The sequence below is a fragment of the Oryzias latipes genome, chromosome 6, assembly GCF_053564925.1.
Source record: "Oryzias latipes strain Hd-rR chromosome 6, Olatipes_Hd-rR_3.1".
Taxonomy (NCBI): domain Eukaryota; kingdom Metazoa; phylum Chordata; class Actinopteri; order Beloniformes; family Adrianichthyidae; genus Oryzias; species Oryzias latipes.
In genome coordinates this window covers 29,775,926-29,803,494 of record NC_136242.1, presented here as the reverse complement: position 1 = coordinate 29,803,494, position 27,569 = coordinate 29,775,926, and the positions used below count along the sequence as shown (strand labels likewise).

General features: G+C 41.6%; 3 protein-coding genes across 3 annotated transcripts; 2 read left to right on the top strand and 1 right to left on the bottom strand.

The window, feature by feature from the left end:
• The first annotated feature begins 5,044 nt into the window (after nt 1–5,044).
• Nucleotides 5,045–9,762, top strand: LOC105354259 (uncharacterized). The gene is made up of 3 exons (XM_011476390.4): nt 5,045–8,142; nt 8,280–8,397; nt 8,486–9,762. Exons 1-3 carry the CDS (start codon nt 7,379–7,381, stop codon nt 8,930–8,932), a joined length of 1,329 nt encoding a protein of 442 aa, XP_011474692.1. The 5' UTR covers nt 5,045–7,378; the 3' UTR covers nt 8,933–9,762.
• A 1,795-nt stretch (nt 9,763–11,557) lies between these two features.
• Nucleotides 11,558–20,159, top strand: si:ch211-216l23.2 (nuclear receptor coactivator 5). Its single transcript, XM_023956002.2, has 9 exons — nt 11,558–11,803; nt 11,955–12,041; nt 13,002–13,081; nt 13,271–13,394; nt 15,954–16,153; nt 17,319–17,597; nt 17,671–17,829; nt 19,112–19,345; nt 19,443–20,159. The coding sequence occupies exons 1-9, from the start codon at nt 11,742–11,744 to the stop codon at nt 19,472–19,474; spliced, it is 1,257 nt and encodes a 418-aa protein (XP_023811770.1). The 5' UTR covers nt 11,558–11,741; the 3' UTR covers nt 19,475–20,159.
• A 3,639-nt stretch (nt 20,160–23,798) lies between these two features.
• On the bottom strand, nt 23,799–25,722 carry il17c (interleukin 17c). The gene is given in 4 exon segments (NM_001204794.1): nt 23,799–24,126; nt 25,257–25,483; nt 25,580–25,594; nt 25,596–25,722. Coding segments are annotated over 3 exon segments (498 nt in total). The 5' UTR covers nt 25,596–25,722; the 3' UTR covers nt 23,799–23,870.
• Nucleotides 25,723–27,569: the final 1,847 nt, after the last annotated feature.

Sequence of the window (27,569 nt, the reverse complement as noted above, 5' to 3'; positions counted from 1 at the left end):
ATATGTGACTAAAGGCTTGTTTCCACTGAGCGGAATGGTTTGGTGCGGAACATCCGGTGTTTTATAAAATGGACAGTTTTTGGGCCCCCGTTAGTTGTCGTCGTTTTTCATCTTGAATTTGCAGGTACGTAGCTTTGTCTGCAACTGACATGACAAACAGAGCTAAGCAAACTGACCTTAATCTGTGATGCTGATGATGTGGAAACAGGAGAGGAAAGGCTTCATTCTCTCTTAATTATGGAACTCAAACATCATTCAGAGCTTGTGCAACGAAAATAGAACCTGACAGGAATAGAAACAGAGTCACACGATGGAACAAAACACAAAATAAATGAAGGAAGCCCAGACCAATCGCCAAGTGGAAAAAATGGAGTTGCTGGATGACCTCCATTGCTGTTGTAAGCTTCACCTCGTCCAACTTTGAGTGGAAACCACACCTGGATTGCCTGGACCCTTCTAAATTGGACCGTACCACTTTAGTTTTAGTTTGTTTTTTCTAAAAAGGTAAGGATTTTATTAATTACTGATATTTCAAAAATATTTTGCCACTAAATAGATGTGACCACATTCGGTAAGAATAGATAAAACTATCATTAATCTAATCCACAGTTGTTGTCACCCCAGATGTTGGAGCGTCTGGAAAGAGAACACAGCAAAAACTGTGAGCAGATTTGCCACATCATGAAACCAATGCACTTCTGTGATTTCAATAAATGTTGCGATACCTTCTGTGGTTTTTTAATGTACAGAAATAGAAATGACACCAAGGTTACCCCGAGTTCCTGTTCTTGAAAGGAAACTGTCTGTGCGGCTGCCATCAAAGCGACTTTACCGGAGTCTAATGTTCTCATTCAGAACAGCTCCTCGTTTCCCTGATTCCATGTTTGCTTATTGGCTGACAGTTTGCATGTTCCAGGTAGTCTGATCTGTCAAACCCCCATAGGACTGCAGCTCCCTTAGTATATGGGTGGGGGGCCTCAACATGGCTCAGGAGTGAAAGCTTTTGTCAGCTTTGATCTGACAGTTTGGTTGTTTTGGTTCTGTGGGTTCTTTGGTGCCTCCTCATATGCTTCCAGTTTTATTTTGAAAGTACTTCCTCTTTGAGTGTCAGTCTGAAACAGCTTTGAATGTTTTGCTGGGTGGATTTATCTGACAGCTTTCCAAAGAAATATTCTTGACAGGCGTGAACGTCTCTGCGGCTGTTTTCTTTCTATGTAAAGCAGGAAAACGCACCCCATTGTCATTTCACTTCAAACACATGATCATGAGCCAGAAAAGTGCAGTAGAACTTCTCAACACTGTGAAATATTGACTGATGGAAAGAAAAACACTAACTGATAAATAATCTGTGAGTTCCACAGCAGAGTGTTTTGGAAGACACCACAAGTATTGATCAGTTTAAGTCCGGCTGAGGTGTGAAGGCCAAAAGGAGCTCTGAAGCGGCGGGCTGCTGATGTCCAGCTGTGTAAACGCTGGCGAAGACAGGCTTCAGAAATACGCTAGAACATAAGAGCCCACTGCCGATCAATGACAATCAATTCAGACCTTCTGAAGGATTCACACCATTGCTGAGACCAGGTGATCGGGATGCTTCTCTGAACAAAATTTCCATTTACCTGAAAATGTTGTTTTTTCTTTCTTATGGCACCTTGGAGCAGAAATTTGACCTCTGTCACTTACTCAAAAACTCACAAAACTTTGTACGCACATGGTTCCTTTCAAAAAGGATTTTTGACCCCCAAATAAAAGAAATAATAAAAAAAGATGACATCACAGTGGGCAAAACTGTCAAAAATGAATGGAGCCAAAATCTCTTATGGGGCCCAAAGCAAGAATCCACTAATAAAACCAAGACAAACTTTGATATCCAAAGGAAGTTTTTTTAAAATATTATGGGATGGCCACAGGACCTGAAACCCTTTTTGTGGTAAGGTGTGAAATTTGACAATTTTCACATTTTTTCACAACATAAAGAAAAAAACTTGTTTGAGCGATTCTCACAAGCTATTTTAAGTCTACAACCAGTTTCGCTGACCTTTGACCTCGGGAAAAGGTTGCCATCTTAAATTAAAACAAAACACCTTTAGGAGTATCACCACAGTTAGGGTGTATTCAGACTGGACATATTTGGTTCGCTTAAAGTGAACCAGAGTTTGTTTGTCCCGATAAACCGGAACAGATTTGAAAACACCCAAGCCAACCCTGGACCAGGAACCGGTCTCTGACCCATTTCTCAAGCTGGTCTCTGTTCGTCCCCAATCGGACTGATCTTCGGTTCGCGCTAAGATTCCGCAGTTTGAAAATAATCCGTCCTCGGAGCGGAACAAGTGGACCAAAATGGCCACCGTAGCCGGTTGTCATGTGATGTACACAGAGTAGGAATGAAGGAATCGATGAGCCGCGGGCAAATGTAAAGCAACGATTGTCATGTTATCAAACAGAATAAACGAGTCCAACTGTTTAATTGTTAGAAAGTTTATTTTACAACAGTTGAAAACGCTTCTTACATGCTTTTCTGTGTCTCGTTGTGCGGAACGCGCCCGGCGCTCCTGTGACATCATCCTTAGGACTACCTTAGCTCCTTAACAGAATTCTCTTAAACCAAAACCACAACAATGAGACTCAACAACTCATTGAAATGTGCTCAGATACACATAATGCAGTTTTCCCGACAATCTATGTGTCATAAACACTTATTAGTGTACCTTCTTAGCTTTTTTTTTTGGCACTACCCCAGACCTAAGGAAGAAGTAACAGTGCTTTGGCTGACGATACAGATGTTCTAAATCGGTCAGCGAAACATAAAGTTTGAATCAGGGACTATCCTGACAAGCATTACAAAGTGCAGGATTTCCCAAATTTCTGTCTTTAGTTGCTTTGCCTTATAATTCTGGACCAATGACTGAAGAGATCTTTAGTCACGTGGTTTTGTTTAGCCCGGAACAGGAAAGTACATTTGATAGCAGTTTGAATACAGACCAAATGCAAGGTTCAGGACTCGATGCGGACCAAATTAAGTGGACTTGGTCCAGACCAAATGGTTTTCCCAGTCTGAAAACACACTTAACTCCTCCCAGAGATTTTTATCTATCGCTTTATAACTCTTTGAGCATCATAGGAAAGCTACTTGGGAAAAATTTTGATGTTGTAGATTTTGAACAGCGTTAGTGTGGCGACCTCGCCAAAGTTGCCTTCCTTTATTGCTCGCATATTTTTTACCAAAATATTTTTAAAGTTTAATACATGAATGGTTGGCTCAAGCTGCACGGAACAATATGACATACTATATGAATATTTTAGAAATGTGGGTGTGGTTAACAAAAAGTCAAAAACTTTACTTTTGCAGATTGTTGTAAAAATTAGACATGCTCGGACATGAAGGGATTAAAATGTGACTGGAGTGATGGGAAGGAGCTGTGGCTGACTGGAATGAAACCAGAAAAAAAGCGATGCCGAGGGCTTCTGAAGAAAAAAACACAGAAAAAGCTCCAGGCCTCAAGTCTGACTGACTAAAAGTGTTTAAATGCTGAGTATTTGGATTGAAGTCTAACCTTTTACACAAACATTTCATTATAGCTGTCAGCCCCCAGTCTGTTCAAACTTTGTCTAACGTCCCCTGAGAGGATCCTTGCTGCAGCCCCCCCCTCCTCCTCCTGCTTCCAGCTGCGTGTTTACATGAAGCTAAATGCTGTCGGATGACAGCGAGCATGTTGGTGAGGCGGCGAGGGGGCCTCGCCGTGAGCCATCTAACCCCGGCATGTCACATGGTGATGCCACTCAACCCTCCTGCCACGCTGCTCCTCCGGCCTCACCCGCCGACAGCCTCGACAGCTGGGCACGCAAGCAGACCAGCAGGCGGCTTCCTGCAACACGCTGGCCCTTAAAGTACACGGGGGTCCCCTGCGAATGCATCCTCAAAGCAGTCGGCTCTGCCTCCCCTCCCCATTGTTTGACCCTCTGCGGCGCGGTCACAGTCCATAGCGTCTGAATGTCACATCTGCTCTCTATAAATATGGAAATGAAGGTCAGGACTCTTGTTTTGTGATTGAGCAGCAAGGCCTTTGCAATGTGGGACTTCCTGAATGATTGTGCATTTCAGCAAACCTGTTAGAGGTCAAACCTAGAACTGCCTTGGAGGATGAACAGTTTACATTTTTACCCATCAGCTTTTATAGACATACATACACAAGACTGAGCTACGTTCAGGTACTGCTGCGGTATTTGTTTCAACTGCATTGTTTCTAAAAGATGCATTGGATTGCTGTGTTTTAGAGCCTGCAGGTTTTCTTTTTTAGGAAAACACCAGTGTCCAGCTGAAACTTCCACAATGATGAACCTAACCCCTCAAACCATTTGTATCATAATTGGTCTAATCATTTCTCCCCTATCTCATTAGTGTGATCTTAGCTTAAAAACTAGGGATGTCCCGATCATAATTTCTTGTCTTCAATCAGATTCATAGTCATTTTGATTCTAATGCAGAGTCCCGATCTGATGCTTTTGTTAACCATTAAAAAAAAAAGTTATAAACTGATCCAGGTTGTCTCCTTTTTTTTTATTTCATTCAGCCTTCTTTTGTCATTTAATATTTAAACAGAGCGCATCTGTAAAGTAGCTTGAACTATTAGCTAAAAGTGGTACAATTATTAACCAGAAAATATTACAACCTCAGATCGTGTCTGTACATTAACTTAACATTGAAACTCAACGCCCCAGGCGCATGCATCGTGTTTAGTGTGTTTACAGCTTTAAAAACCCATTATTTATAACTTGGTCCATGTTTTCTGCCTTGTAGTTCATCATCATACCAGTAGAGGCAGTAGAAGGGCCTTTCCAGTACAAAATGGTTCCTTCCGTGAAATCTCAAAAAGTCTTTCGGCGGGAAATGTTTTGCTAATTTTCTAAACTTTATAGTGAAAATAACTCATCTATTGTTTTGTTTTTTTAAATAACTTGCTGTACTGAAAGAATGCTAAATTTGTCGATAATTAATTCTTCATAATTCAGTTAAACCATCTGAAAAACGTTTGTCAAATTTGAGAGAGTGGAAAAATATGGGGTATTTATATTGTTGTGTGCAAAAACAACAAAAACAAAAACAACAAATCCCCCAACGTATCATAGTTGATCTTTATCTCAACTATAACTGCAACCTTTCTTTGTGGATTTCGTCAAAACCTTTAAAAAACATCTTGATTCCATAAAATATAATTTTCTGTCAATTTTTTCATGGAATTACAGGGTTAGTTGACGTATAAATTATTTACCCAACTCAGGTAAACAAGACCACAACAAACAAACAGTTTCTGTCAGTCATCTGGAAAATTATTGGTCAGACAAGACAGTCTAACATGTGCATGAAGAAAAACCTGATAAGAAGCGGTGAAAGGACCAAAGACCTCAGAGAATAAATGATCCGGACATTTCTCTGTTTGGTGACGAGTCACTTTACTGACACATTTATTTATACTGAATGTTTCAGGTAAAGCTATCCAACAATTACTTAAGGAAGAATAAAAAAGTCACAAATAAAATAATGTCACAATCTCTGAGCAGCGGTTTAAATATGTTTGATCGATAACCTACAGTTTATAGAATGTGTCATGGTTATGACTTTTCCCTAACAAAGAGAAGAACCACCCAAGAGATGAGAACTTTTGTTAGACTTCTGCAGAAGGAGAAGCCGTCTGTCACAGTGCAAAGCTGTCACAGAGGAGTTCTGCCTTCCCGGTGTATCCAGTCTGGTTTTTTGGGTGGCCGGGGTTGATTACATGAAAGTGGGTCATTCCATCAAGCAGTACAAGAACATCATAACTTGTATAGTCAGCACTTTTCACGTCAGTGTTTTAACTGAGACGATCACATTATGGTGATACAAAAATTATGAACAAATTCTGGTGTTTCAAATGTTTTAATTTCCCCGAAATTGGGAATAAAATGTAAAAGTCAAAAAAAGTAAGGAAACTTGGAAAATAAAAATTTCTCCGTTTTAAAAAAAACAAGCATAATACAGGTACACCACCTTAAGTAATGTATACTTCTGACACTAAATTTTGAGTTTTAGGGGATCTGTCTGTCAGTTCAATTTATGCTTTGATCTGATCTTCATCATGAAGACATGACAATGCCAAAAGTCTCCACCCTGAGACTGAGAGACTGTGGGGTTGGGCCATAAAGAATTTGGGATATTATGAGGTTGGGTCATACTAAATCCAGGACCAAATGCTTGTTTGACACTTTGGGTTAAAGGGTTGCGGCTCTACGCTCCTCCTAGGGGTCAAACGTGGAGAATAAGGGTCACCACAGTCAGATGTGCTTTAATTTTACTTTTTAGGATAAGGGACATAAGTCAGACAAAGGATGCAGAAAAGAATCCAAACCTGCAGGTCAAAGAGTCTGCTCTCGTGACTTTCCTCTGAGGTTTTTTGTTATGGTTTGAGCGCCCTCTGCTGGTAAAAGAATTGGTTGCAGGATTGTATATTCAGTTTTACAGAACCTGTTGGTTAAATATACCTTTAGGATCCTCGCTAATTAAAAATTGTATTTCTGTTGTTGTGACCTGATAGAGGAAGTATATGAGGAATATTGAAGATGAAAGTTGCATTTCTGAGTATTTCTTAATTCATATCGTTGTGAATTAGGAGCAGATGAAAAAATGCAGTCTGAAAATAGAGCTTATTTGAGATGTAGAAAATACGATGGGAAGACCACAAGCTTCGATTCTGGTGCAGCCACTTACAGACAAATAGATTCATGTACGTCTTTGTTTTCCTCGACTAAGCTGGCATCTGGCTCAAAATTGTACGGCTGGATAGTTCCAATATTTCTCGCCATTTTTGTTTCACAGGTAATGCATGGTTCGGAATTTCAGGGGCTGTAAGCTACCGGGAGAGAATGGAAACTGACAGCTCTCAGCAACTGGGAGAAGGGGTGGTGCGGTTACTCCTGCCCACAAGTCAAAGGTGATTTTCTAATGACTTAGTGCTGCTCTCTAAAAAGCGAGCATTTGTTTTATGTTGGCGAATAACAGCATAATCATAATTGAAAGACCAATAAGAACAATTTTAAAATAGATCAAAGGATGATTGGAGTAGGTCTTAAAATTACAGGGATTATCAGATCTCATCATGTTGGATTTTATGGCACTAAGGTTTCTAGCGTACAAAAAGCCGACCAATTCTGTAAAAACAACCTAATCGATTTATTGATTGAGGTTTTATTGGGGGGGGGGGGGGGGGTCAGTTCAGCATGGCAGCAGTAAAGGGCCTCAAAGAACTTCGGGGGGCCACCCCGGGGGGCCCATCGCTCTCTCGGTGGAAACGCACCTGGTCGCGCGCTGCGTCATCATTGTGCGCCGAGGTTTGTTTTGGATCTGAAGATGGAGGAGGCGGCTCGGTCCGCAGTCCTCCTCTGCTCCGTGTTCATGTCTGGCTCTGCCCCGCTGCTTGGGGGTCAGCTGTCCGAGATGTGCCGGCTCCAGGCGGCCGTGCTGAGGCGGAGCCGGACGCAGGAGGCGCTGGACCGGGACCGGCGGCGGCGGCAATACCTGCGACGGAGGAGAGCCTTCCTGCTGTCCTCCATCGCCGGCATCCTCAGCGTCATCCCCACCACCCGCAGACCCATCTGGGCCCGCCGGCGGATACGGGGCGAGAGCTTCTGGGCCACGGCCGAGTCGTACGACGAGGACGCGTGGAAGGCGCAGTTTCGCGTGTCCCGATCGACGTTCGACTACCTGGTGAAGCTGATCGGACCGAGCATCCAGCGGCGCCGGACCAACTACCGGACGCCCATCGAGCCGCGCCGCCGCCTGGCCATCACGCTGTGGTGGTTCGCCCGGTCCGGGGAGTACCGCTCCATCGCGGACACGTTCGGGGTGGGCATCGCCACCGTGTGCATCATCGTGCGGCAGGTCACGTCGGCCATCGTGGAGCTGCTGTGCCGCCGCTTCGTGTCGCTTCCGACCGGACAACAGCTGGACGAAACCATCCGAGGCTTTGCGGACCGCTGCTACCCGATGTGCGCAGGCGCGATAGGCTCCACACACATCCCCATCGCCCCTCCGCGGGACAACCCGGACCACTACGTGAACGCCAGGGGCTGGCACTCCGTCATTCTGCAGGGCGTGGTGGACCACCGGCTCCGGTACCGTCCCAGAACACCCGAGGCTCCACTGATGACTGATCAAACCAACACCTGTTGACTTTCCTCTGGATCAGTGGAGCTTCTGATGGTTCCAGTTGACCTAACGTTTGATTAAATCAGGTGAAATCATTTGTCAGGTTCACAGACGTGTATGCGGGTTGGCCTGGCAGCAACAGCAGCGCCTCCGTGCTGTCCAGTTCGGACCTGTACCTGAAAGCTGAGGACCGCCCAGATGGCTACCTGTTCCCCAGAGAGGTGAGCCCATCCAGCAAATCAGACTCTGAGGAGAACAGAGTCTTGAAGATCTGACCTGGGTGAGCTGAGAGTTGCTGATTTCTTTCAGAAGTCCGTGCTGTCTGGTGGCGTGGAGATTCCCGTCCATTTGATCAGCGACGTGTCGTTCCCTCTGAGGCCTTGGCTGATGAAAGGCTACAGCGATGAGCATCAGTTGTCCCCAGAGCAACGCCGCTTCACCTTCACGCTGGCGTCTGCACGCTCCGTGGTAGACGCCGCCTTCATGAGGCTGAAAGGACGCTGGAGGTGCCTGCTGAAGAAGAGTGACATCGATGTGTCCATGATGCCGAAGGTGGTGGCCGCCTGCTGCGTCCTGCATAACATCTGCGAGCTGCAAGGAGATGCCTTCCTGCCAGAGTGGAACGTGCAGACGGCGCCGTCCGGAACATGTCTCATCCAGCCAGACGTTGTGCCGTGCCAAGAAGAAACACACGGCATGGCAGAAGTGGTCCGGCGCACCATCGCCTACAACCTACTGTCCATCCTGCAGCACTGAACTGCCTGCAGCTACATCAGCTGACTGCCTGCCTGCTGATTCTGATGTGAAAATGAAAACATTTCTGCATTTCTGTCAGAAGACTTTTGCAGACTTTAAATACTCTCTCAGAATTTTCTCCTGAAGCTGCAGACACAAGAGGTCCAAAGGAGTCCAACGAGATCAGACCTTTTTGGCTCCTTCTCCTACGACTGCCAAACTGAAGCATCAGAAAAATATCCACTGCATTGGCAACAAGGTCGAGGGGGGAGTTCTGGGGGGGTTAGTAAATGGGATTTGGTGAAAATCAGAGCAAAGATTCTTCTGAGACCTTATACTTGCTTTCCTTTGAGTCTGTTTAGTTTGACATTTCTGTGGTTTTCCAGAAAAATTTTAGCCCAAAAACACAACTATCCGCATACAGCGAGGCCAAAAGGATTTAGTCCTGCAAGTTGTTCCAATTAAGAAGATTAGATGTCTTTAACATTCATCATGGGTACACTAAAACTGTAAGAGACAGAATGAAAAAATAATAATACAGGAAAATCACATTCTAAAGTTCTCCAGAGACCATCTGGATGATCCAGAGGAGGAATGGGAGAAGGTCGTGTGGTTAGATGAAGCCAAAATGAAACTCTTTGGTATAAACATCAGTTGATGTGGTTTGGAGGAGGATGAATACTGAGTTGCATCCCAAGAATGCCATACCCACTGTGAAGCATGGAAGTGGAAGCATCGTGCTTTGGGACGACTGATCTGTATGGATGAATGGAGCCAAGTATGGTGAGATTTTGGTCAAAAATCTTCTTTTGTCAGTGAGAGTTCTGAGAATAAAACATGGCTGAATGTTCCAGCATGACTATGATTCCAAACACATAGCCCGGGAAAAAGGAGTGGCGACAAAAAGCATTTTCTGGAGCGGTCTAGACCGTGAGGAGGTAATTAAAAGTCTGTGTTGCCTAGCAACAGCCCCAATACAACAGACAAAGCTCTAGAGAAAATCCACATGGAGGAATGGACCAAAATTACAGTTACAGTGAAAACCTACTAAAGACCTACAGGAATCCTTTGGCTTTTGTTGTTAACAACCAGGGTTGCATTACAAACTATTGAGGTGATTTTTTTTTATTTATTTTTTACCAATTACTGCACCATTATACAAAAAATGTAAAAGTCAAACAATGAGATTCCCTGTATTCGCATTCTGTCTCTCAGAGTGAAGGTATAAGGAAATTCACAGAAGTGGGGCAATTTATTTTTATTTTTTAGCTCAACTGTACAACTCAGAAACATGTTCCCTACAAATGTGACGCTATTTGAAAGCACCTTTAAAAAGCATTCCATTGGTAGGATTTGTCATCAAGAATAGTATTTTACAACAAAAGATTAATAAAATAAAATATGACCAAATTACCAAACCTGTGCAACATTTATACATTTATCACATAATCATGTTTAGTTGTTTTTTTTTTTTTACCCATATGAAAAAAGATAAATCATGACACAGATATCTACTGCTGTTAGGTAAAAACACAGATTTTATTTGGGCTTTATTTTGGACAAATATTTCAGTCAAATATTTCTTCTGACGGGTTTATATGACAGGTAAATATAGTCGAAAACACAGAAGACAATTGAGTTTAACTTGCTCTCCGTAAGGCTAAAGGTGTTCTATTTTTTGCACAGAAAGATACCTAAAAGGTCTTTGCTGAAACCATTTTAGTTCATAGTCTGGTCACTTCTCATCTCGACTATTGTAATGCTCTTCTCTTTGGTCTTCCCAACAAAACTCTCAAAACGCTTCAATTGGTGCAGAATTCAGCTGCCTGCATCATCACCAGAACTCCCTCCTTCCATCACATAATTCCCGTTCTCCAGCAGTTGCACTGGCTTCCAGTAGCCTTTAGGATTCAGTTCAAGATCCTTCTCTACACTTTCAAAGCCCTCCATAGCCGGGCTCCCTCCTATCTCTCTAATCTCCTCCATATTAACCCTCCCTCTCGCTCTCTTCGGTCTTCTTCCTCCCTTCAGCTCTCTGTCCCTCCGGCCTGTATGGTCACCATGGGGAGCCGTGCCTTCAGTCGCTCTGCTCCCATACTCTGGAACTCTCTCCTCCCAGACCTCCATAACACTGACTCCTTTTTGATCTTTAAATCCAGTCTCAAAACCTATCTGTTAAAGCTCAACACAATTTCTCATCTTCTGTCAGCTGATGAATCCAATTTATCTATTGTTTTTAACATGTTGTGATTTTATTGTGTTTTACCTCTAACTTTGTTCGGTGACCTTGGGTGTTTTGAAAGGCGCTTTTAAATAAAATGCATTATTATTATTATTATTATTATTATTATTATTATTATTATTATTATTATTATTATTATTCAAAAATTAAAATAGGCTAGTGTGGGGTTGTATAAAATACATTATTTGACATAATAGATTTTAGGAAAAAAGTTATATAAATTAAAATCTATTTATTTACCACGCCCTTCTTATTTCTTAGCAGCCAGTTTTATTAGTTTCCAGAAGCAGCGTTTATATTCGGTAGTAATAAATGTTCGTTTATAATAAGTAATTAGTGGTTTTTACAGTTGACTCTTCAGTTTTTTCTTGCTAGATTATTTTTTTCAATTCGTTGCATGACCGGCAGGTGGCGGCAGTCGTCCATAAGATGGTTCGAACGGCCGCTTATTTCGAGAAGAAGAAGAGTTTTTTTCCCCTTCGTTTCGTGTGGACAGACTCAAGAAACATTTAAAAGGAAGATCTCGAATTTCAGTTCATTAAGCTACTTTGTTTTGTTTTGCTCAAAGGAATTTAGAGTTAAAGTAAAATGTCAGCGTGGGCGAAGTCAGCTGCGGGCGCGCTGCGGCCTTCAAGTAGCTCAAACGGGAGGTAGGACTCGCGGTCTTTAGCATAGCAGCAGCGATAGCATAAAATAGCTGTTGACCTGCTAGCACATAAAGCTTGTTTCGTCTAATTGGCTAATCTTAATGTGCTAACTTTGTTGAGGTGCCTCTCTCATGAAGTTGGTTGTGTTCTGCAGTGCTCAACAGCTGCGTTTGTTCCGGAGAGGAGCCCCGTACCCGACCAGGGAGGAGCGGAGCAGCGAGCTGAAGGATGCTCTGGACAGGTACGACCTGCGCCTTCCAGGTGTTTCAGTAACCCCCGCGTGGTCGGCACGCTTTCCCGCGCCCCTGATTCAACGCTCTAAACTCAAGTCTTCACTAAGTTGAGTAAAAGCTCTTTAAACACAAGTAGACACCTGTTGACGGCATTTGACGCAGACAGGAATGTCTTAAAACTGCTTGTCTTTTTGATGATCAATGGGTGTGTCCGAGAAAACACTTCTGAAAAACATCCACGTACTAAGTGGAAACAAATACAGAAGTATTAACACATTCATTTGTAAAGAACGTTGTGTTTTGGTAAAATATAAAGGAAAGAAAGTCAATATTTTTATTTAAAAAACTATTAGCAGGAGAAACACCAGAGCATTATTTTCTAAAGAGGTGATGAAAATTAAATCCCACAATTCTTTGCGGTCACAACAGGACGATAGAAGCAGAGAAGCGTCATGGACGCCCAGGCATTGACGTTTTGTAAACCGGTCAGAGGAACTTATCAGCAACTGTAATAAATTTTTTTTACATATTATTTAAGCAAAAATAGACTTCCTAAAATATTCTGACTTCAAATTTTAATTTTTTTTATTTCCACCTTTTTAATGCAACCCGGCGTTTTTCATTTTTGCTAAAATAGTGTTTAAAAAAAAGATGCAGCTACAAGTGGCTTTTTGTGATTTGCTGTTTGTTTGTAGTCACACATCTATTCGCTGCTTTGTTTGTGCAGCTGTTGGTAATGACTGGCAAAAAAAATAACTTAATCATAATTAATAGACGACTGGGAAACACTTTAAAAATTGATCAAAAGATGATTAGAGTAGGATTTAAAAATAAAAAATCTAACTATTTAGAACAAACTTTTACCTTACATATATATCTGAATCAATAGTTTAGGTTTAATTTATTGTCCTCGTTAGATAACACTAGTGGGCATCTTGTAAATGTTTTTTTTGTTGTTTTTCTGACAGTTATGAGGAGTTAGAACAAATGCAGAACTTCAGTGGCACCGCAAAGAAGTTTGAGGGATATAAGCAGCAGCAGTCGGCTGGTGAGTCTTTGCATTTCTATAATTTGAAAGCAAAATCTTTTTAGTCTTTTAACTTTCTTGTCGAATACCTCAAACTTAGTTTACTTTTCTGTGATAACTAACATGAATTATGAAACGAAGACATTATTACATCTTATCAAAACAGCTCCTACCTGTAGTGAATCCCTGTTGTTTTCTGCTAACCTGCAGCCAAGTCGGAGGTGTGCTCTCCGTCAGACAGACGCAAAGCTCTGTACCAGAAGTTCTACAAGCAGGTGCAGGAGGAGAAGAAGCCGGCCGACTGCGTCGTCCTCTCCATCACCAATGAGTGTCCGTGAGTACCTTTCTTTACCTCCTGCAGAGATTTGAAACTACAACAGCTGAGGCAGCATTCATGTCATTTCTCTGCTGAAATGTAAACATTTTAGTGGGTTTGAAAGGGTCTCAAATTGAATTGAATCATTTAGGTGTTTTCAGAAACTTTGCCTTTTGATACCACTTAAAACCTTTTAACTTCTGTTTTAAAGGCAGAGATTGTGCTTTACAGTAATCAAAAACTGAGCGATGACATGTATTAAATGAAGGGGATATGTAGTTACTTTAATTAAATGTTTACTCAAACCTATTTAGAGCAAGCAGAATGCAGATATTCAGGTGTGTTTTTTTCCCCGGCAACATTCTCATGATCTCATTACTGACACCTGGTGGTCAAAACCGATACTGCATTTAAGAGGATTTTTTTTTTTTTGTTTCATCATCACAGCACAGGACGTTATTAGTCTCTTGCTCTGTAGCATTAATAATATAATAAATAACCAAAAAATAAAATATCATCATCACAATTCCACAGAAACAATCCTGAGTGTTCCTTCCATCGGTTCTTTTGCAGGAATCAAATCTTTTCAAGCGAGGCCTCCTTCATCTGCACATTTTTCATAATTTCCGTCAACATTGTTGGGTTTATAAATGTTTTTTCCAGGACATGAATCACATAAACTTTACAATTTAAACAGTTTCACCCCAAAGACACATCAGTCTTTTCAAAGGGTCATTCTTACATTCATCTTCTCTGTCTTGGTCTGGGCCCTCACATGTTGCGTGATGGCGTCAGCAGAACATGACATCCCAGGAGTTTTTGGTGAATGAGGGCTTTTAAGGATGTTGCTCTTAAAAAAAAGAAACAAAAAAGTAAAACATGAGTTCTTTAAAAAAAAAAAAAATCCTAAAATCACCTATTTGACTTAAACTTTCTGTCATTTTAGATGGATTTACATCACCGTAGAGATGCATCCTCCTCATAATCTATAGCTCCGCCTCTCCTCCCTCTGATAGTTTACATCTCTTCTGTTAACATTTTTGAACTTCGTCTATTTCCCTTTTGCTCTGAACAAAATCCAATGTGTTTATTCAGCTTCTGCCTTGTGCCTTTTTCATTTCAAACAGTCTGTGTTTTTCAGCTTTGCAAACATTTAAAACAGATTTTCATGTGATATTTCACCCTCCAGGTTCATTTTCTGACGGGTTCAGTTCCCAGATTTAAGGATGCATCCAGACTTTAGGGCACAAACTCATCTGTCTTAATGAGCGTTTAAGAACCAAAGGGAACCAGAACAGCTGACACGCTTCTTCCTGAACTCCCATCCCTACCTCCATGTTCCAAACTTCAGAGTCAAAATGGTTCTTTAAAGCTGTGAATCAAACGGCAGAACACTCTTCAACACATATTGATATAAAATCTGTCACCGGTTCTGCTCTTACAGCAGAACAACGTGTTCAGGATCTAAACACAAACATTCAGTCTCAGCTTTGCACTTTAACACACCCCATTTTAATAGAAGCTCTGCAAAATATAAAAAAAAAGAATTCATGTATGCACAGACACCAACATTCAGCCAAAAGCCTGAAGAAAAAAAGAAAAAAAACTATAACGGTGCTGTTTTGTATTTATTTTTAAAAGTTTACCTGAATCTTCTAAATTCACTGCCTCCCACAGACACATTTAACTGATAACAGTTCTGGTATAAATCCACTGTCAGTCACAACCCCTTTAAGCTTTCTATCACACCATGGTCATCCGATTTCCAGACAGCCACTAACTAAATATGTGAAAGAAAAAAGCTGAATCATTACAATGATCCTGTTTGGACCAGAATCTGAAATTTTTCCTTTTCTACTGATCATTTCTTCTCCCTCAAAAAACACACAACCTCACAGGATCAGAGAAACTTCAGGACAGAAAACCTCATCAGAACCTTAAAAACAATTAAAAATAGTTCAAGAGATCACATCACAGAGCAATAATAAACAATGCCAAGTATGCAGCCCGGTGGAAGGCTTTAATATGTGGGATTCTTCTGCAGTCCGTTTCTTCAAATGAAGCAGGGCAAGAACCATACTTACCAATGTGCAACATGTTTAAAGTTCTTCTATATCTCAACTTTATTGTTTCCCAAATAGAAAAGTAATCCTGTAATTTGCAGCAATCATTCTGATAGACGTCCTGCTCTTTAACAACTGATTTATCTTTGGGGAATTGACAGGTTTCTGAACATAATTCCTACATGTTTTTGTTTCCTCGTGTCCACTTTTAATCTGTCTGGAAAATTATCACCTCATAATTTATTTAAAGTGTTAACATTGCCCTCTTTTTTTTTTTCTCAACTCAAACATCACTTGCTCTTGCTGAATGTGAGTCACTAAAACAATCGTTTCTGAAAGGCTTTAGTGCCGCACAAACACACGTGTGTCTATGACTCTTCATGTTTTTGTTGCACATTTTCTTCAGCAGACTGTGCTCCCCGCAGACATGAACCTCAGGGTTCCTCTTTGTGCCAGTCCAGTCTCCTTCGGGCAGAAATGTCAAGTTAACAAAGTGTTTTTCTTCCTCTCAAAGGGAATACCCCAAATCGCTAAGCCAGTGCTTGCAGGAGCGCGGCCTGTCAGTGGAAATGCTCTACCTCCAAGCGGAATCAGGCCTGACCCGGGCCTTGCAGGATGTCCGAGCAGATGGCTCGCCGTTATGTATACTGGTGGAGCAGAAAAACATAGCTCTGTCCTCCTGCACTGTTATCATTTTCTCAGAGTCCCTCAAAAGTAAGTCCGTACCCCTGGTACTCCTTCTGACTTGCCAAAACTGCCTCACCCCTTTCACCATATAGCTTCTCCAAACCTCACCTCAAACCTCAGAAAAAAAAAAAAAGCTTTCAGAAAACCATTGACTGTATGTGAGACCTGGACCGAGTCAGTATGACATCACCCATAGAAAATGACTGACTTCCAGCTCCAACCAAATGAAGGCACTTCAGTCGCCTTTATTTATTTATTTATTTATTTTTTAAATTTTAATGTTGGAGCTAGTTGTCATCAGGATGCAGTGATCAGTCAACGTTTCTATTGCAACCACTCTCGCCAGTCAGGAGTGACCCTTGGTGGAACTCCACACCCCCACCACTTAAAGGCAGGCTCGGGAGAATCTGTCAATCAAATGTTTGAACATTGGATGTGGGGCCAGCAGGCACCACCTTCTTTAATTGAGGCATCTGATTGGTCAGTTTATAACTTTAATAACTTGCACTTCAAAATAAAATATTGTGAACAATATTTAGATGATCAAAAACATGTTTAAAAAAGGTTGGAGACAAAATGGTTATTCTGACAAATATGGTAACTGTTTATGGGATTTAGGCTTCTTAGGATCAGCAGGTACTTCCTGTTTGGAACGCCGGTGGGGGTCACTCAGTCCAGTTCTCATTTATAGTCTATGTATAACACGTTCAAAGCTAAAACTTTTACTGAAAAACTGTCAATATGTCTTAAATGCTGCAAAAACACTCACCCTTGAACCCAAATGTGCATTTCAGTTCTCCATAATGAGGCTCTGCAGCGTTGCACCTCACTGATTTCTGTCATTCAAATATTGCATGTGAACACGGTCCTCCCACACAGTGAGACCTTTCCAACACTGATCAAACCCAACGAACCCTAAACACGTTTTTAATCTGCGCTCAGGAATCACATCACTTTAGAGTACACATTCTAAAGTTTAGGTCACATACTTCCCGTCCCCCCCAAAATATCTTTACCCCCTCAAACTAAACGTTTTCATCCCCTTTCAGAGTCTGACCCCTCAAAGCAAACTTTCATAAAAAACACAGTTCAGCCTGAAAAAGGGAAAAACACACAGATGCTTCGGTTCGTTTTGTCAACATTTTTTTTTCCCGCCTAACAATTCCCCATTTATCCTCCTGCCCTCCCCCAGTCCATCGCAACATGCCCAAGGAGCAGGCCATGGAGCTGGTCCAGGCGGAGTACAGCCGCGGGCTGGTCAAAGACCGCTCTCCACGGGACCCCGCAGACACCGCGGCGCAGGCGTCTCAGCTGCTTGACGACTATCTGGATAGAGAGAAAATTGAGCGCCACGTCGTTCCCACCGAAGTCCGGCAGCTCCTGCGGCTGTTGGCGGAGGGGGTGCACGTGTACCCCGAGGAACTAGAGATCATCTCAGAGTACGTCACCTCACGGCAGAACTACGTTCAAGGTGAGACTGAGGGGAAGTCTCTCGATTTCCGGTCGTCCTCCTGTCTGTCGTCAACAACGTTCTGTCTCTTCAGTCTCAAATGCAGAGGCGGACGGGGGAAATGCTTCTCCTTCAGGTCTGGGAAAACCGCCTCCTCTGCTTCCCACCCCGCCTCGCCCTTTACAGCCGCAGCCTGCGGGTTTAATGGGGGAGCACTCCCCCTCTCTACCCCTGCCGCTCCTACCTTCACCAGGTAAAAAGACGTCTCCAGTTCAGCTGTTCTTTTATTCAACAGCTCTGCACTCACACAAACTCTCTCTTTGTGTAGTTTTGTAGCTGCGTTTACGTGGCCAAAAGTAATCGGAAAGAATGCCTGATCGGAAGAAAAATGCATTGTGTAAACACGCCGTTCGGATTATTCTGCCCCGATCAGACTCGTTCTGATCAAAATGTCTTTCCGATCGAGATAGGTGGGGTGGAATGTGGAATGTGTGGCGCTCCAGATCAAGCTTTGAAACTCAAACAGGACCGACCCGCTGCTCTGCGGAGGCCCAGAGCGGCGCTCTCGCCCCGCTGGCTCTTCGCCTCTCCCCTCTCTTATATCCCTCACGAGGGGGGTGCCGGAGAGGAGCGCTTCGTGACGTCTGGACCCTGCGCGGTCCTGGTTTGGGTGCAGGTGGACCGAGCGAACTGTGTCTCTGAGCAGAGCAGCTGGATTAATAACTGTGTTTGAGGGGAGGGAGGATGCTTTGTTACATCTGCGTTTTGTTATGTGTGTGAGAATTCGGACTGCGATTCATCCCGCTGCTCTGGGTTAGCGGCTGCCGCTCTCGGAGAACCGTGTGTCCGACCGTCAGCTCACACAGCGGATGTCGCTCAGTTCTTAGAAACTCTTCAAGCAAACGCATGGATTTGTGTTTCCAGTCGTGTCCCGACAAAATAAAGGCGGATGTTATTCCATATATTTACGTGCAGCCAAGATGCAGATTGCGGCGTTTCCCGCATGGATTTTATGTCCATCAAAGGCTAAATGTTGTTAGCCCGTGTTAGCCTCTCTTAGTCCTGGCTTCTTCCAGCTCCGTTCTTCAACAGAAAAAGCACTGACCAAACGGATTAAACATAAAATGATGAGCGAACAGGCCCTTCATAATATTCATGACAGTAATAAAAGCACGTTTGGAAGATCGTCTCGTATATTACCGAGCTGCTGCATAAACGTAGATGACAGCAAGATTTGTTTACAGTGGAACTCCTTTCCTTTTCTGGTATTTTCAACACTACTGCGCATGCCCATATGATTTATTCTGACTGAAAGTGAGACCATGTGAACGTTTGTTCTAATCGGAAAAAGGTTTTCTGTGCCCATGTGCACGGTTGAATTTCAATACGACCATCGATTCGATCAAGATATTTTTTTAAAGTTTTCAGTTCTTCAACAAAGACTTTCTGAAGACAATCAGGATCAGGTTCCATCAATTTGCCTCACAGATCATCATTTTCACGTCTTTGTGTTTCTGTCATATTTTCTCCTGCAGGTTCTCACCTCAAAACCAAGCCTCCCCCCCTGCTCTCTCTGCACGGACTGTCGGGGGCCCCCATCTCTCGCGGCCCCCTGCTCTCACACAATCCTTACGCCGGTCCTGGTATGTCCCGCGGACCCCTGCTGTCTCACGTCCCTCCATTCCACATGGGCCTCAGAGGCCCCCATGGTCCAAGAATGGCCCCTCCCTCTTTAAAGAGCTCCCGTCCTCCCCTTTTGGCCACTCCAGGTTGGTCGTTGTGATGTCTTGGAGCACTATGAAGAAAATAAATGTCAGTTTAAACGGTTTCTCGCTGGAAGCATGCCACTGAAATTGTTTTCCGCAGGTGTTCCCCGCCTGGCAGGCCCGAGGCACTGAAACCTGACTGGCCTGTCGGCACGCAGACCGCAGTGCTTTTGAGCATTTCAACTTGAGCAGGAAGTCCAACAACAACGAGAAGAGTCCTTCGCCGCCTCCTTTTTCCAAGCTGTCAGCCACATCTATAATTACGTCACAAAGAAACAGTCAGCAAAGCAGCAGCGTGTCCCAACACTTCCTGCTCTCAGGATTTTGTGGTTTAGGTCGCACAGTGGCGCCTCCTGCTGTTTTTTCTTTCTTTTCAAGATGGTGCTTAACCTGCGTGACAGAGCAGCAACTGAGTTTGTTGTAGAAAAACGTAGATTTGAACTCAGTTTGTACAGTTTATGTGCATGTTATGACCTTTTGTGTTTTTGACTATTAGTTTCTGAACGCATCTGTCAGCACTTTTTATTTCTATTTTTTTTTAGTTTAACCTAATCGTGAGGCTTTCCCTCATTGGACCACTTCAGAAACCATCTAGGTTTTTATTTTTTTGGTCAAGAAGAAATCCATGGTTGAAGCTGCTTTGTACATTTGACAGTGAACTGTTCATATTTAGCCACTTCAGAGGAGACTTCTTGACACACAGCAGGACTAAATCCTAACTTTCTCAAAAATGTCTTAAGATAATTTAACATGTTATAATTTTAGACTTTTCATGTGATCTATTTTTGTTTTAAGAGAATAAACATGAAAAATCAAAGTCTCTCTTTTGCCAAATAATTTACTTTTCTGCAGAAACAATTAGAGAGGTTGGCTTAACACCTTCTAACTTTCAAGTTATTTTTATATGACATGTTTTGGTTTAAAACAAAGATGGAGCGTGAATCGCAAAAAAAAAAGAAAAACTCCCAAAAATCTAAAAAACTACACAACCTTTAGCCATGAGGGTTTAGATCAGCATAACCCTTGTTCTATCCTAGGCACTTAAACATTGGGAATTGGGTCATCTAGACCCACTAGACAGTGCTCTGAACCTTTTTTCTTCAATGATTTGTGATCTTCACTGGTGTCCATGGATTACATGAAATCTTTCCACCTTTATCCACCTTTGTCATGGTAGGAATAACACGTCAATGCAAGGGTGGGGTCATCTAAGATAGCACAAGGGTTAAGAAGAAAATCAAAAGGATATTGAAAAATACCTTATTAAAAGCACAAGACCTCTGAAAACAATGAAAGTGGAATTTATCAGACCAGAAGTTGACAGAAAAAAACAATTCTCATGCAAAGTCTTTTAACCCTTATAATCCATAGCTCCGCCTCTCCTCCCTCTGATAGTTTACATCTCTTTCTGTTAACATTTTTGAACTTCGTCTATTTCCCTTTTGCTCTGAACAAAATCCAATGTGTTTATTCAGCTTCTGCCTTGTGCCTTTTTCATTTCAAACAGTCTGTGTTTTTCAGCTTTGCAAACATTTAAAACAGATTTTCATGTGATATTTCACCCTCCAGGTTCATTTTCTGACGGGTTCAGTTCCCAGATTTAAGGATGCATCCAGACTTTAGGGCACAAACTCATCTGTCTTAATGAGCGTTTAAGAACCAAAGGGAACCAGAACAGCTGACACGCTTCTTCCTGAACTCCCATCCCTACCTCCATGTTCCAAACTTCAGAGTCAAAATGGTTCTTTAAAGCTGTGAATCAAACGGCAGAACACTCTTCAACACATATTGATATAAAATCTGTCACCGGTTCTGCTCTTACAGCAGAACGTGTTCAGGATCTAAACACAAACATTCAGTCTCAGCTTTGCACTTTAACACACCCCATTTTAATAGAAGCTCTGCAAAATATAAAAAAAAAGAATTCATGTATGCACAGACTCAGACACCAACATTCAGCCAAAAGCCTGAAGAAAAAAAGAAAAAAAACTATAACGGTGCTGTTTTGTATTTATTTTTAGAAGTTTACCTGAATCTTCTAAATTCACTGCCTCCGACAGACACATTTAACTGATAACAGTTCTGGTATAAATCCACTGTCAGTATAGATCTAAGATAGCACAAGGGTTAAGAAGAAAATCAAAAGGATATTGAAAAATACCTTATTAAAAGCACAAGACCTCTGAAAACAATGAAAGTGGAATTTATCAGACCAGAAGTTGACAGAAAAAAACAATTCTCATGCAAAGTCTTTTAACCCTTGTGCTATCTTAGATGACCCCACCCTTACATTGACGTGTTCTCCCTACCATGACAAAGGTGGATAAAGGTGGAAAGATTTCATGTAATCCATGGACACCAGTGAAGATCACAAATCATTGAAGAAAAAAGGTTCAGAGCACTGTCTAGTGGGTCTAGATGACCCCACTCCCAATGTTAAAGTGGCTAGGATAGCACAACGGTTACAGAAATCACTGAAATGTTTCAGCTCGAACGACTTCCAGCTTTGGTGCTTCAGAAAACCACAGCGAGTTTTTTATCCACGTGGAGAAAGGAGCGACTGAAATGACTCCAAAAGCACAACCAGGACTCGCGTCGAGGTGGAACTCTGCGAGGAGTCTCAGTCAAGAGTCAGAGTTTAAGTTTGAACCAAAAGAAAGACACTTCTCCCTCTGCTGATCAAAACATCGGGATTATCCCCCAAACTTGTGAAGAAACAGGAAGAGATGAAAGAGGAACTCTCTGAAAGGTGTGTTCCATTTATTACAACAATTGCCAGCATTTCAGAAATCCATCAGAGGAGCAGCCAGCATGGAGGTGGTGGTGTGATGGTGTGGAACTGCGATGCTATAATTGACTAAACTCAATTCTGTCCAACAAAAATCCAAAAGAAACACTTATTATTGGTTCAAGAACTCCTGATACCAATCAGTTATTTTTTTCCCATGAACCCGGCTTGTTGGAACAGCAGAGTTCCCCTAATTAATGACTTTTTTTTTCTTCTTCTACTGTGACGGATTTACCAGGGAAGTTAAAAAGAAAAAAGTTATGTATTTTTTAACACAAGCAGAACTTTTATCAGCATAAAAACAATTTCTGGAAACAAAATTCTTTTTCTAAACTTGTTGAATCCCCCTTTGGGGTCACGGGAGCCAACCCAGCTGCTGTTGGGTGATCACACACTAACACTCAAAGGGAAAAGTTAGAGTGACCGATTAACCAAGAGCCTGTTTTTGCTCTGTGGGAGGAAGCCGGAGTGCCCAGAGAAAACCCACACGTGCAAACAGACAGAGTAGAGAGTGCCAACCACTACACCAAAGACCAAAAAGACAAAAAAAAAGGAAATCTTACACAAGTGTTTCGACACTTCCTGTGAAACAGAAAAGGGAAAGATTCATCGCAGAGGTTTAGATGAAGACCATGACATCAATGTCATGTGACAGAAATGATGGGTTACTCCTGATCATTTTTCTGCTCTTGTGGTCATTTCAGCTTCCGTCTTTTGGAGAAGAAGAAGAAGAACATCCTCCTTCAGGGAGGACCACTGATCCAAACACAGCGGCAACAGTTCAGATAAAAATCAAAGGATGCTTCTACAGACATTGCAATAATGTGAGAAAAGTGTAACCCTTGTACTATCCTAGGCACTTTAACGTTTGGAGTTGGGTCATCTAGACCCACTAGACAGTGCGTTGAAGCTTTTCTCTTCAATGATTTGTGATCTTCACTGGTGTCCATGGATTACATGAAATCTTTCCACCTTTATCCACCTTTGTCATGGTAGGGACAACATGTAAATGTAAGGGTGGGGTCATAGGATAGCACAAGGGTTAAAACGCTTTCACAGAAATGTGTTTAGACAAGACTGATAAAAAAATAGGCAACAAACTCACTAAACCATAAAAAAACACAAAGAGGAAAAAGACAATGATTTTGCTTTCAATTCATTTTTATTTGGAAATATAAAAAATAAATAAAACATTACATTGTTCTTTTTTTAAATATATTAAACGTTAAAAATCCATTCCTTTTGGATTTACCACAAACATCTATGTCTGCATCTTTCTTCATGGTGCAATAAAGAAATAAATGGGATCGTTTGCTTCGAAGAAGCTTCACTTGACATAAACTTTCAACAGAAAGAAATCGGCTTACAGTTAGTCTAAATGCTCATAACATTCATCAAGAAATAAAGAATATCAATAATTAGTCCACGTTAATGTGTTGCTGCGCAGAAAAACAACAAAAACTATACAATAGCTAGTTGTTGATGACATAGCATCAATAAGTAAAATAAAGAGGCAGTAAAACACCAACTTCAGCTGCATTATGCAGAAAATTACTTGGTGTTCAGGGACCGAGACGGCCTACAAATACAGCTCAAATAAATAAAAAATAAATAGATTTATTATAAAATCAGGTTTTTGAAGACTTGTTAAGTTTTAAGTGCTTCTTTCCTGGGGGTGAAACCGGTGCCCCAGGGCATCGTGCTCGTTAGACCATCACCACACACTCCCCAGCGCCCCCCCTAGCTTCGGGTCCTGACACAGATGCACCCCACTGCTACATCCAGTTGAACCCTCTCCAGTTTGTACGTCTTGGCCGTGCCGTTGTTCCCGCCCTCACAGAGGACTCGTCTCAGAAACATCCGGGACACCACCAGGGGCTTGGAGTTGAAGTTGTGGCTCTCAATGACATTGTTGCCCTCTTTTAGTATGCATCCTTTACACAGACACTGGGCCTCCATGTAGGAGGGGGGGAAGTAACCCTCCCTTGTGACTTCCCTGGAAAAAACAAAGGGATCATGAAGCTTAAAAAAGAAAATACAAATTTAAGATCTGCTGCTCGGCATGGAGACTCTGCTTAGCGTGATGAGTGGTCTCTGGATGACGCCACATCTGAGGCTGATTTACATGGATGCTTCATCAGAACGTTGATACATCAGCTGTGGGAGTCATACTGCCACCTATCGTTTAGTGGTGGTACTGCAAAACCACACTAACAAATTGGGCAGCAACATTTCATTTATTTGCTTACTGATCGAATGTTTGTTGTTTAGTGAGACAACTATTGTTTTAATATTGGGCAATATAAATAAAATTGAATCGACTTTGTTGTAAAGGCTGCAGGTAGAATTTCGGACTGATGTTAAATTTAAGCTAATCTTTTTAACCTTTATTTTGTGGGAATTAAACTATGTTTGTTTTAGTAAAGAGACTTCAACAAAAAGTAGAAAGACTCTTCATCCCTTCTGATTCTCCACTCTGGAGCTGCGGTGATGCAAAGCAAGCTGGGGTTTTCCCTTCACGCTTCCAGGCAGGAGCTCCTCCTGTCAGCAGCAGCTTGGGCTTAATGAATGTTATTTCCAGGGTTTCTGCAGACTCAGATGGGTTTGATATCTGTACGTCAGGTTTTTATCCAGTTTTTATTTTTTACTTAACATTTAACACAAGGTTCTTTTTTGAAAGAATAGTGAGAGGGTGGCATTTCCAAAACTAAAAATAGCATTAAGTAAATATAAATAAGATAATGGCTAAAAAAAAAACCTACTCAAGTAATTTAATTTATTATGTAAAGTTGTAAAATCAGGCAGAAACTAAACAAATTTAGCTGTTTTTAAATGAAGTTTTGGATTCATCTGAATACATTTTTGTGTTTTATATTAGCAGGAATGTAAAGACTAAAACAAAAAAGGAAGAAACATGTTTGACATCTCAAAGCGACTCAAGTAAAAAAAAAAAACTGTTTAAACCGAAAAAGGAGCAGAAAGATGAATCCAACTGATTCCATCTGGGTTCAGGTTTTGTGGAGTCTCAACTCCTTCCAGATCTTCTCCAAAGTCTTAAAAGATGGGCTCCAAAGATTTTCCTAGACTCTCAGATGATGATGAGGATGAAGAGGAGGAGTAACTCACGTGTATTTCCAGGGGGAGACGGATCTCTTTTCATCTTTGGAGTCCCAGTTCTGGTAAAGGTCAACCGGACAGCCGGTTGCGTCTGAGCTGGGAGAGGAGATGCTGTGCTGCCAGATGCCGATGCCGTGTTTTCTCATCGCCTTCTCCTCTATTTTCTTCAGGTCATCTACGCTGACACACTTTTTGCACGCGCACAGAGCCACGAGGCAAACAGTCCCGATGAGAATCTGGAGGCAGAGAGACAGACAGACCGCAGATGAGGAGCTGGAGTGAAGATGCGATTATGAAGAAGATGTGCGCTCGAGCTGGAGACACTGACTCACCTGGTTCAGCCGCATCTCTGATCCGGTCCTGTCGCCGCGTCACACCCGAGAGTGAGTCCACTGCTCTGGCGCGTCCCTTTTAAGAGAATCTACAACTTCCTCCTGTGGGAGTGAACAGGTATAGGAAAAAGGAAGCAGGCGCGTTTTTTTTTTTAACAAACACAGCAGCTGGGATTCCACTGCCCTCGCTGTCCTGACCCGACCGGACCGCAACCGAAGCGTTTCATTAATCCCAGCCGGTGACAAACACGTGACACTTTCACAAAATCACAGCACTTTTTATACAGGACCCCCCTTTCTGAGAGATGCTCTCATGTAAAGATCATTCCAGAAACACTGCCAATCATGCCCCTTTCCCTCAAATAAACATGTTTTTATTCACATTTACAATAAATTTTGCAAATATACTTTTTTTACTCTCCAAACCTGGGTAAGAGTCTAGCTTCTCCTCCTGCTTATGTGGTTCTTATGTTTGCATTGATGAGTTTGGTTTTTGTATTTTTTTTGTCAATTTGGGGAATGAAGGCTTAATGACGATAATTAGGCACTTTATTTCTGCATATTTACAAAAATTGGGAATTATGTATCATGTTTAAAAGAAACAACAAAACAATCAACCATATTTTAAAACTTAAGCTGAATTAATATTTCATCTTTTCATCAACAAAATCAGAGGATTGGATTGAAAACAGCTTTATTCTAAATCTGAAGAAATTTTAAATAAAACTGCAAGTTTTTATCCAGAGACATGAATTTCTAAATATTTCCCTCAAAATTGAGATTTTTACTCTAAATGAAAAAACAACTTATTCTTACACTCACCTGTCACTTTAAGGTACACCTTGCTATTACCGGGTTTGACCCCGCCTTCATGGTATGGATTCAATAAGGTACTGGAAACCTTCCTCAGAGAGTTTGGTCCATATTGACATGATAGAATCATGTCAATTATTAACAGATTTGTCTGCTGCATATCCCATGATGCCGATCTCTCGTTCCATCCAGGTTCTCTATTAAATCAAATCAATTTTATTTGTATAGCCCAAATTCACAACAATAGTCGTCTCGATGGGCTTCGTACCGGTAATTGAAAAAGTAAAACATAAAATCAAAAGGATCATGAACACATATAATTCAATGGGAAAATACTAAATTGAACTAACAAACTGACTCAACTAAACTGGACATCCCGCGGTGAGGAAAAACTCCTAAAAAATAAAGGATTCCGGAAAAATGATTAAGTTGAGATTTTATTGCAATGTTCAAGAAATAAGTCTGAGGTGATTCTAGCTTTATGACACAGAGCCTTCTCCTGCTGGAAGTTGTCATCAGAAGACGGTACACAGTGGTCATAAAGGGATGGACATACAAACAATACTCAGGTAGTGTTAGAACGATGCTCAATTGGTGCAAGGCAGGTGTGTCAAACTCATTTTCACCGAGAGGCCACATCAGCATAGCTGTCCTCAAAGGGCCAGATATAACATATACATGTAACTAAATCTAATAAAAGAATAAATGCAACTACTCAGTAATGTTAAATGACTCATTATTTATGTATTATAACTTTTCAAAGTGACAATTACAGTTGCATAGAAAACATGTTTGCTTGTTAGCCTAGCATAAGTCCTTTTAAATTTTGTCGGCTTATTTAAACCCACATAAATCCAATAATGAAGGATCAACCTGTCCCAGTGAATAAAGAAAAATAACATAAAACGGAGCTGCAAAGAACATGTATTACTACATGTGTAACATTTTACAAAAAAAGGCTGTAACACAACCAAGCATCCAACTGATGACAACAATTTGCATACACACATAAGACCTACAAACACTGACTAATTACAACAGCAGCTACAAATTAATAATATGTAATCAACGAAAAAAATATTTTTATTTTAAAAGCTTTTTTGGTCTTGCGGGCCACATAAAATGACATGGAGGCCTTGAGTTTTATACATGTGGTGTAAGGTGTGACAAGAAAATA

Bases quoted from the DNA above. Each gene is read 5' to 3' on its own strand.
- si:ch211-216l23.2 (XM_023956002.2), top strand. From the start codon at position 11,742: ATGTCAGCGTGGGCGAAGTCAGCTGCGGGCGCGCTGCGGCCTTCAAGT. The intron at 11,804-11,954 runs GTAGGACTCGCG...TGTGTTCTGCAG, and splicing joins TCAAGTAGCTCAAACGGGAG to TGCTCAACAGCTGCGTTTGT. The intron at 17,830-19,111 runs GTAAAAAGACGT...TTTCTCCTGCAG, and splicing joins GCCGCTCCTACCTTCACCAG to GTTCTCACCTCAAAACCAAG.
- LOC105354259 (XM_011476390.4), top strand. From the start codon at position 7,379: ATGGAGGAGGCGGCTCGGTCCGCAGTCCTCCTCTGCTCCGTGTTCATG. The intron at 8,143-8,279 runs GTACCGTCCCAG...ATCATTTGTCAG, and splicing joins GTGGTGGACCACCGGCTCCG to GTTCACAGACGTGTATGCGG. The intron at 8,398-8,485 runs GTGAGCCCATCC...GATTTCTTTCAG, and splicing joins GCTACCTGTTCCCCAGAGAG to AAGTCCGTGCTGTCTGGTGG.